Here is an 11,190-nt window from a genome sequence, read left to right as displayed (position 1 = left end):
TTGTGTGACATTTGAGGAACTATTTAGTGTTCCGGAAAACAAAATGTTACTAACCACAAAATTTATTTTGCAAGGTTTTAACCTATACGAACTTGACTGGGAAGTGTCATTTATTTTGCTTGGATGTTATCAAGAATTCTTCCACTTTTAAGAAAAACCAAGTCGCCAATAAACATACCACCTCTAATATTTGAGTCATGGATATATCCATGGAGAGTCTACATATGTGTGTAAATATTTGCTTCATTAAGTGTATAAGTATTGACATATTTAATTTTCATTGTTTCATATAATTTTCATTTTACAATTACTACTGCCATTGAGTTGCTACTAATCCATCTTTCCTAGGCCAGACAGCCTCCTCTTTTCCCATGTATTATAATAATAATTACCAAGTAGACATCAAATAATATGCTACGTTCCTTTAAACTTTAGATTAAATTTAAGATACATGCATACATACACATATGAGGCATCTTCAAAAAAGTGTGTGGAAAACATTCATTAGCTTTTCATTCCAGTTTTCTCTGAACTTTCTGAAGCACGCTCACATATATGTTTGTGAGTAGAAGTAGGTTAAATGACCCATAAACTTAATTTTAGGGGCATATATGTGTGTTAGTTTGGAATAAGTAGAGCAACAAATTCAGGGAAACTCATAGGTTTATAAGAAGGACCTTTATATAAAAGAGCAATAGTATATTGAGAAAACATGCCAGCCCAGTCCAGATCAAGGGCAGAAGGCTGATATTAGTCCATATGCCTGGTACCAAGCTATAAATTCCTCTTCAGGCTCATGCAAAACATGCAGTGAAGCTGAATGCAGTAAGATCACAGGGCAGTTGGTGGAAAGTCTCATAGAGCCAGTGGCAGTGAAACGTTTCAGTGTGGACAGGGGTCTCCACATGGGTCCTCCAGCACTGAGGCTCTAGTAGTTCCATGTGTCTTGTCAGCAGGAGACAGAGCAGGGAGTATGTCTGTACATGACCTCCAGTGGTAAGTTTACTTATCTCCATGGTGCCGTCAAATGAGGTCATCAAGCTGCAGCCTAATGGATAGGCTAGACTCCACCCCTTCACAAGCTGACAGGAAATTCTGAAACTGCCACATGAAGTATTCAAAAAAAACCCCATTATTTTAGAACAATGCTAATGTCTGATACTATAAAGCAGCAGTTCTCACATGTGGGATGCGACCATTTTGGGGGTCAAACGACTCTTTCACGGGGTCACCTGATTCATCACAGTAGCAAAATTACAGTTACAAGGTAACAACAAAAATAATTTTATAGTTGGGGCGGTCACCACAACATGAGGAGCTATATTAAAGGGCTGCAGGATTAGAAAGGTTGATAAACACTATTATAGAGAAAGGCTAAATTCCAGCTTTATAGATCCTGAAAAACTCAAAAGGCGATCACATTTTATGAGCTTGATATATTGTAATGGAATTATCTTTACTCTGAAATTTCACCAGTTCTCAATCTGTTTCCCACTCCTGTGATTTATGATCATTGTACTCAAGATTCCTCTAGAGGCTCTGAAGGAAAAACTCCCCCTCTATTGGCACAAGGACAGCATGTCATCAATCCTAAACCATGGGGGACTTCCTGCTCCCATGGGACCTGAGCAATTTGCACATTCCTATCCAGAAAAGAAGAAAGGAAGGATTCTCCTCTGTGTTTCAATCCAATTAGCTGCTCTCCTGAGTGGGTATTATCCCATGTTCACTTTTATTTTTAATAACATTTAATATTCTACAGAACATAATGATTCCTTATTGTTTTCACTCTCTCTCCTATTGAACACATGTTGCTCAAGAATAAGGCACAGCACTGTGACTTCAATATGAGAAAAAAAATAAATAGACTGCACAGCAGCATTGGGACACTCCCACTATCAATGCATTTTCGTGAAATGAATATTTGGAGACTCAAGAGAACTCACATCAAGTAAGTCAGGATTACTGCTCAGCTCTGCTACTTCTACAACCTTTAGTCTTGACCACATCGCATGTATCTGGTCCATAGGAAGCATTCATTGGATATGAGTTGAGGGAAATACACTCTTCTCCACTCTAATTGTAGATGATGAATCCTTTAGTCATGGAGAGGGACAACCACACTGTGACGGAATTCATCCTGTTGGGCTTCTCAACAGACCCTGTGATGCAGATGATCTTATTCATGGTGTTCCTCGTCATGTACTCTGTGACTGTGGTGGGAAATACCATGCTTATCATGCTAGTATGTAATGATGCCCGACTGCACACACCCATGTATTTTTTCATTGGAAATCTGTCATTCCTGGATCTCTGGTATTCCTCTGTCTACACCCCAAAGATCCTAGTGACATGCATCTCTGTGGATAAAAGCATCTCCTTTGCAGGATGCCTGGCCCAGTTCTTCTTCTCTGCTGGACTGGCCTACAGTGAATGTTACCTGTTAGCTGCCATGGCTTATGATCGCTACGTGGCCATCTCTAACCCCTTGCTTTATGCTCAGGTCATGTCAAAAAGACTGTGTGTCTGTTTGGTCATATGTTCCTATACAGGAGGGTTCATCAATGCAGTCATACTCACCAGCAACACATTTACATTGGAGTTTTGTGGTGACAATGTCATTGATGACTCTTTCTGTGATGTCCCACCACTGGTGAAGTAGGCATGTGATGTGAAAGAGAGCTACCAGGCAGTGCTTTACTTCCTACTGGCCTTGAATGTCATCGCCCCAACTGTGCACATCCTTGCCTCCTACCTCTTCATCATTGCTGCCATCCTGAGGATCCGCTCCACTCGAGGCCGCCACAAAGCCTTCTCCACCTGCTCCTCCCACGTGATCTCTGTCACCTTGTACTATGGCTCCATTCTCTACATCTACTCTCGCCCAAGCTCCAGCTATTCCCTGGAGAGGGACAAAATGGTTTCTACCTTTTATACTGTGGTCTTCCCCATGTTGAATCCCATGATCTACAGTCTGAGGAATAAGGATGTGAAAGAGGCTCTGAAAAAACTCCTCAGGTTAACACAACCAGGAGTCTAAATTGAAATCAATTTCCAGAAATTAGTGCTAAAGGATGATGGATTGCTTAAAGGCAAGCCTGGGAATTTGGGACTTTAGAAACCAAAGATATCTTTTGTTCCCTAAAAACCTATCCACTGAGATCATTGTATATCTTTGTTTTAGATTCTTTGTGAGGTTCAGTGAACAGACTCTATTCTGGACTATAGTATGTACATAGATAAAAGTCAACAGTCAACTCAAATTGATTCTGACACACCATGAATCTGTCTGTTGCTCCACAGTAGACTTGGGCTCCCCAAAGATTGCAAAGTCCATGAACTTCCTCAGGGAATCCGGTGGTGTAGCAATTACACAGAGGGTTCCTAACCGCAAAGGTAGCCGGTGGAAGGCACCTTGGGAGAAAGATAGGGCATTTCTACTCCCACAAACAGTTACAGAAACTCACAGGGGCAGTTCTATTCTGTCCTACAGCGTCACTATGACTCAGAATTGACTTAATAGCAATAAATTTGGGGGTGTTTTTGGTATGATCTGCCTCAGGGTAGGTCCAAAGATATAACAGGATTATTAGGAGAGCAACTGACCATTCTTGCTCCCTAGAGGCCTCTATATTTTTCTTTCTTTCCCATGACTGTAAATCTATTTCTACTCATAAGTTTTCAGACAATGTAAATCTTTACAAAAGCAAATAACCTCATTTTTCTCCCATATGGTGCCTTGTGGGTTTGAACAGCCCACCTTGCGGTTAGAAGTCCAATACTTAACCCACAGGACTATCCAAATTTCTTCCTAAAGAATCGAGGTCTAGTTTAATATTCACTCACTCACTTTAATTGAGTCCATTCTGACAAATAGTGACCCAACAGGACAGAGTAGAACTGACCCAGTGGATTTCCAAGGATATAAATCTTTGTAGAAGTAGAAAACTTTGTCATTCTGTAGTAAAGACTGACAAGTTCAACTGCTAAACTTCTCATTAGCAGTTCAGTACCTTGCGAACTATGTTCCACCTAGACTCCTTCAATTTAATATTAATATAGATTGGAGGTAATTTGGTTTAATATGAAACCAAGGAGGGTTAATTTAATAAATACCATTTTTAATGGCAGAACCTTCATTTCATGCAAAGCAAACTAGAATGTTTCACTTCTAAGATCCCAAAGGATTGATCCAAGTTTTCCGATTTCCCTCGGAGAGAGTTCTTATAGGCATGTGAAGAAAATGCTATGTGTGTTGCTGAAAGGCATAGAATAGACATCATATTTTTTCAATTAAGTGCTACCAATGGTATTAGAAGAATACAGGATGTGAAGAAAATTGTGATATAAAGCAAGTGGGCAGTGATATATTAGAAATAAAACAGGTGAAAAGAAAACCAGGAATACCATACAAATTACTAAGAGTAAAGCAGCAATAATTACTTTGAGCAAAATTTTAATTTAGATGCATTTTGGAAAGCTTTTCATTTCAATACTTACAATTTTTAGTAGCCAAGGTCTAATATCTAGGCTTACAGCTTCTTATCTGAAATATATGTCTAATGATTCTCCCAATGTTCTACAGAGTATTGAATAAAATATTTCCTAAAATTATTGCATGAGTCTGATGTTGATCTGTAAAATTTCTTTATACCTAGTATTTTCTGGTGGAAACAACCATCAATGAGTCTAGAAAAGAGTGGGAATGATTTGGTTTGGGTTGTCTGTTTCATTTTGTTTCACTTGAGGCTGTGGGAGGACATACGGTCACGTGGCAGAAGGGACGCTGCTATGGGATATTCCTGTTCTAAGGGAGAAATACTCTCTCTTTAGAGGTTATAGATTAAGAAGGGTCGTGTTCTTCCATAGATTTACTTTTTGTTTGTCTTAAATAAACTAAACAAGTTCTAAACACCCAGACTACTATTTTATTCAGATATAAGACACCGTTTCACACACATATGTTCTTTATATGCAATCACAACTTTAGAAAGGAATTGATAATAAAAAATTCTGTACTAACATGAAGTATTTGTAAATATTTCAGTAAATCTCAAGTAGTTCGACCCATTCCACCACAACCCTTTACCTAACCGAATTTGTTTGCCAAGCTTCAAAGGCAAATCATACACAAAACCCATCACCATTAGCTCCTCTCTTGCGAAGACATCACCCGAAAAATATATTTTATAAAAATCCCAGTAACTCACAGTGGTAAAATGAAATCCTGCAGAAAGTGTGACAAACAACCAATATAAGTTGAAAGTGGTTTACCTCTCAACACCCTCAGAGTAACAACTGAAAGAATAGTTTCATTAACATTTCACTAAGCCTGACAGTGGAATTTCAGTGAAATTTCAATATTTCCAGACTACAGCACTAATTTGGAAAGAAAATCAGAGCATTCATTGGAAAGATAGAGGATGGCCTTCAACGTTGTGGCCTCAAGGTCTGTATTGCTTTCCGGAAAGCCTCTTTGACATCTTTGTTCCTCACGCTGTAGATGAGAGGGTTGAGCAAGGGGTTCACCACAGTGTAGAAGAGGGCAGCCACCTTGTCTTTAGCCAGCGAGTAGGTGGAACTGGGCCTGGAGTACATGAAGAGCAGGGACCCGTAGAAGAACATGACCGAGATCACATGGGCAGCACAGGTGGAGAAGGCCTTGCGCCTTCCAGAGGCTGAGCGGATGCGCAGGATAGCCAGGAGGATGTTGAAGTAGGAAATCAGGATGGCCAGGATGCTGGAGAGGACCGTGAAGCTCACCAAACCCAGGAGCACTTTCTCATAGACCCGCGTGTCCGTGCAGGACATCTTCACCAGAGGTGGGACATCACAGAAAAAGTGCTCGATGATGTTCTTGCCACAGAAACTCAGGCGGAAAGTGTTGGCAGTATGAGCGATGGCATTCAACAGCCCACCAATGTAGGAGCCAGCGACGAGCCCGGTGCAGAGAGCCGGGGACATAGTGCCAGAGTAGAGGAGTGGATTACAAATAGCCGCGTGGCGGTCATAAGACATGGCGGCTAGGAGATAACACTCTGTGTAGGCTACAGCGCAGGAAAAGAACATCTGCGTCCCACATCCTGACAAAGAAATGCGCTTGTCTTCTGAGATACAATTAGCCAGGATGAGGGGGGTATACACAGAGGTGTACCAGAAATCAAGGAAAGACAGACTGCCAATAAAAAAGTACATAGGTGTGTGCAGCTGTGAATCAATCCGGACTAAGATCACCAGAGTCATGTTCCCAGACAAGGTCACCAAATAGAGCACTAGAAATACTCCAAACAGAATCAGCTGCAACTGACGATCTGCTGTGAAGCCCAGCAAGATGAACTCCGTCAGGGTTGTGCGATTTCCCACCCTCATATCCACGCTCTGAGGGTCTGATTAAGATTCCGGGTGGGATGTGGAGGCGTCACTTAGGGATTCTACTGGTGTAAGAAGTAAATAATGCTGTTATTTAAGATATCTCAGTAATGACAATACTGGATTCGGGTTAATATCCCAGTAGGCAGCTGGCTTCCATCTGCATATATGGAAGTGTGAGAAAGCTAAAGCCAAGAGAGGACTGTGATTTATTTTCATTTTGGAAATATTTACTATTAGACTCAGAACAGAATTGAAATTAGAATGCAACCCCAAGTGCTATAGCTCAAGGTCCACTGCTGTCCTCGTTAGGAAGTGGGTGTGAGAATTACTCAGATATGGCTGGCAATGTGCAGAGAAGATAGGACTTGACCGATGATATTGTTTAAGCAAAGCAGCTTGAAGACCTGGAATCCACTCCATTTCTCTCTCAGTCTCTAATGGATCTCTCTCTACTCACTAGCACATGAACAGAAGAGGCTCTCTCCCTACATGTCTTTATCCACTGAAAACTTCAACAAACCTAAATGACTCCCATATCCTATGCCTCAGGAATAATTCCATACTTATCAGGAGCTTCACAGTAGATATATAGTTTATATTGTGCAAATAAATAAAAATAGTTTGTACTGTCATCCATTATTAACACTAAATTTTTTTCTGAGTCCGCTTAAGGTTTTTACCTCGGCTGAAATGGGATGAATATATATTAACGTTTGAATGTTTCTAATGCATATGTATGAGCCAGGTGCTTCATGCAATCAGGAAACCAATTAGAGGCTATATTTAAAAGAGCATAAATGGAAGTTTATTTCGTTATGAGGAAGTACTGTGATCAGATTTACATCTTCAAAGTGCACTCTGACTGCAAATAAGACAACATACTGAACGGGAGTAAATATTCCCTCACAACATAGACCTTCTGAAACCTCTTCTTTTCTATCACGTGCAGAGACAAGTTTATAAAGTTATAAGCAGAAGGGGAGGCAGAGTTCTGGTTAGAATAACTAGGGATTGAATAAACTGTAATTTATCCTGGAGACCGAACTCAAAGACCAGCAGTCTGACTCCAAATAGAAATTTATATTTACAGAGGAATGTGTCCAGAAATGCTTGGAACACCATTAAAGAAAACGTCTCTGAAAATATATCAAAGTAAAAGCTCATTATCTCTTTTTAATTTCTTTATTTATTTACAAAAGAAACTAGAAAGTCTTGGGAGAGTTAATAAAATATACCTGATTAAGCTCTGTAGCATTCCATTAGAAGACACTGTATTATACCACCATTCTCAACTCTGTATGCAGGATGGATCTATCACAATGCAGCATAGCATATTATTATTGTCCACAGTCTGTTGGGTAGAAATGGGTAAACTAAGATCCCCACACCCCACATCACCCCTGCCCTCCCTCGATAGGCAGATATAAAGAAAAAAGGATCACAATTATTTCCAGATCTTCATTTCACAATAGGAATCCTTTGATTCCCTTCTTGAATCCAAATGCCCTGTAACATACTTTGGCCCACAAGAGTCCCCTGTGAATTACAAGGCTGCTCTCAATAGGCTTTGATCTTCTTTCCTCACTTTTGGACCTGGGACCACCAAGTAATGGCAGAGAATGGGATCTCTAGAAAGGTTCTCGCCATCACTCTAGGGTAGAAGCTATCTGTCAGAGATGATTGCTCTCTGACAGCAACCTGGCCCCCAGACATGTGAGGTTGGTGAGTCAGGATCATGCAGTCCCCATTTGACTTTCCAGCTGACCACAGCCACACAAACAAGACTAGCTGACAGCAGACAGACCTGGCACGGTCAAGGCTGAGAAACTGAAACAGTTGTTCTATCATTTTGGAAAAAAATTTAACAGCCCCTCCACTTGTTAACGTAGGAACCATGCTTGAGATATGAATAGAAGGGGGAAATATTCTATAAAGAGTTAATTTAAGTCAGCACTGTGTTATGGTTTGTAGTCTGCCTAAACTCCTGAATGTTTGATATTTTTTTCACTTATTCTAATGTTATTTGCCAAAGAAACGTCAGGTTGATAAATACAGAGTTCCCTACATTAGGAAGTTCTGGGGTTTGGGTCCAGCTCTGAATGTTGTATTATTCACTGTTTACCATCTATGTGAAAAAAAGATGATAAACAGTGGTTGATACTTTTTCCAGGGCTAACCCTCTAAGATTTCCTTTTGTTAGCCTGTATCCATCATAAACATACAAAGAGATGACCTCAGCTACCTACAATCTGGTAGAAAAAAATATCAGAACACAGACTGTATTTTTGGGTACAAAGGAAAAGATTCACATTTGGTTGATGTAAGAGACAGAATGAATTAGACAACATAATTACTCTTTTCACTTCAAGATTTTCATTCTCATTCTTGTTTCATACTGTGCTGTGCATATTCTCAAATGTCTGCAATCTTCAATTTCGACATCTGCAAATATTTAGCAGTTCATAATTTTTTGAAACATAATGAAATTCTGGGAGAGCTTTATAAGAAGCAGCATTTCTTCTTCCCTACCTCACGGGGGTAAATGCACATCTATCTAATTTCACAAATATTTAGACTCAGAGGTCAGAAACGTCTGTAAGTCTGTCCATGGACTTCTTTCCTATAATTTTCAATTTAAAATTTCACAACTAAAAGGTGCCCATATTTCTAGTTAGTGGTAACACTTTATAATTATGAAATATCCTTTGATTTTATGAAATATCTTTTGTGACTACCTTCACAAATAAATAGCATATTTAAAATAGAATTCTACAGATATAAAAATCATCTATCAATTCATTAGTTTCCCATATTAATAAAATTCTGCTTTTCCAATCCCTGAAGACAAAAATTTGGAGCTGATGTACTCTCATTCCCTCTTACTAATCTCCTAAGAAACCTTAGTGTCTTTATGTTCAAGATATATTCTGAAATTTCATTTTACTGCCACCCTCTGCTAAACCACCATCATCTCCTGTCAAGAGTCCCTCAATGCCTCCTAACTTGTCAACAACCTACTGCCCTTCAGGCTACCCTTTAGTAGGTGACATTTAAAAGAGAAAAATCATGTCATACAATGCCTATACTTCATATCTTTTAAGGTTGCCATTTTACTCAAAGATAAAGTCAAAGCCATACAATAGTTGTATGGTCCTCTCTAGCTGGTAATGCTTTACTGTGGCATCCTCTTCTCTGAATTCCATCCCTGACTCAGTTGGCGACCAGTTTGTTGTCATTCTTTCTCAAACACGCAATCAAGGCATGCCTCGGCATCAGAGATTTCAAACTGTCTGTCCCTCTGCCTGGACTTCCATTTCCCCGGACCTGTGCATAGCTTATCCTCCCATCGCCTTTATGTCCCTTCCAAATATCATTGACATAGCGATGGCCAGCCCAACACCCCATCAGAAATGCCATTCCCAGCCTGCTCGACCGCCCTCATCCTTGCTCTGCTCCTTTCCCCTACATATTATCTTCTATTTATTACTCCTGCGTAGTCTATTTCCCCCACCCACCACAATGCAAAATCCACAAATGTAGACAGACAAGTCTAGCTTATTTATTGCTGTCTCACCAGAACTAGCAGTTTTCACAAACTAATTTTTTAAAGTCACCACGGAGGGATTCAAACTGATGTTGACCCATGTGTGCAGAGTGGAACCATATAGCACAGGGTTGATTTCTCACAAGACCGTACTTCAGAGGTGGATTTTAAACTATGCTCCACCCTGTGTATCCAGCATACCGAAGTGGATTTTAAACTATGCTCAACACTGTGTATCTAGCATACTGAACTTTCAATTCTAGATAAAGTCAGGTATTTCGCGAGATGGGATCCTGGCCTCCTCTTTAGAAGGTTGTGTGTGTGTGTGTGTGTGTGTGTGTGTGTGTGTGTGTGTGTGTGTGTGCGCGTATAGTTGTTTGAGTAGGTGTTTGGCATTCAGGGATCCTTTGAAGACTAACCCAGGTCCTGCTGTCCTATTCCAACTGTATCTCAGGTCACAGAGAAGCCAGATTTTGTAACTCCGCTGCCCCCAGGTGCTTACCCTCTGTTGGGAAGTTTGATTCCTGGAAATGACACTCTGTCCCTCGCTGATGTGTTGACCTGCCTTAGCTAACCCTGTATTTATATATGTATAAATTGGTGTGTGTGTGTTTGTGTGTGCGTATATATTTACCCAGCACTCCTTTGGGATGTCTTCTACTCTGCAGCACAGAAATATTTATTCCAGGCTCCAGAGATTCAATTAAAGGTGATTTGGAGTTTAGGGATGTCATAGTAATTAGGATATGATAAAATAAGGAAGAGTTTACTAAAAATGAAAGTTCTCTTTTTCTTTCTCTTATAAGCCAGAAGATACTCATTGTGTCTTATAGGAAACTCTCCAAGTTGCACTAACTAGGTATTCTGGAACATATCACGTGATCTATAATCTTGATCTTTATTCTTTCTCCCAAGGCTTAAAAACCCTGCCCTGTGCAGGCGACTAGCAATTCTGGGAAACAAATCATTGATCTTTTTTATCTTATTATATACTTATGTCTTATATGCCAAAATAGTACCACAGTGAAGTAATATGTGCATCCTAAAATTATATCATCCATGATTTAATTATAAATTAACTACACATAAAATAACAAGAAAACAAATACAAAATTGATGTAATCTTAATGCGTAATAGTAACCTTGGTAGTACAGTAATTAATGCCCTCAGCTGCAGCCTACAAAGTTGGGGGGGTGGCTCAACCTGTCAATCTGCAGGAGAAAGTGTTAGTGTCTTCCTCCATCAAGCTGAGAGCCTTAGAAACCATATGGGA

General features: G+C 39.9%; 1 protein-coding gene and 1 pseudogene across 1 annotated transcript; one reads left to right on the top strand and one right to left on the bottom strand.

The window, feature by feature from the left end:
* Window positions 1-2,086: 2,086 nt before the first annotated feature.
* LOC142446370 (olfactory receptor 9G19-like) lies at window positions 2,087-3,040 on the top strand (annotated as a pseudogene).
* Window positions 3,041-5,430: 2,390 nt separating this feature from the next.
* LOC142445687 (olfactory receptor 9G4-like) lies at window positions 5,431-6,369 on the bottom strand. Its single transcript, XM_075547624.1, has one exon. It carries the CDS (start codon window positions 6,367-6,369, stop codon window positions 5,431-5,433), a length of 939 nt encoding a protein of 312 aa, XP_075403739.1.
* Window positions 6,370-11,190: the final 4,821 nt, after the last annotated feature.

This window comes from Tenrec ecaudatus, chromosome 4 (genome assembly GCF_050624435.1).
Source record: "Tenrec ecaudatus isolate mTenEca1 chromosome 4, mTenEca1.hap1, whole genome shotgun sequence".
Classification (NCBI taxonomy): domain Eukaryota; kingdom Metazoa; phylum Chordata; class Mammalia; order Afrosoricida; family Tenrecidae; genus Tenrec; species Tenrec ecaudatus.
The sequence above is the reverse complement of the archived record's forward strand: the minus strand, read 5'-3'. Positions and strand labels throughout refer to the sequence as shown.

Bases quoted from the DNA above. Each gene is read 5' to 3' on its own strand.
- LOC142445687 (XM_075547624.1), bottom strand. From the start codon at position 6,369: ATGAGGGTGGGAAATCGCACAACCCTGACGGAGTTCATCTTGCTGGGC.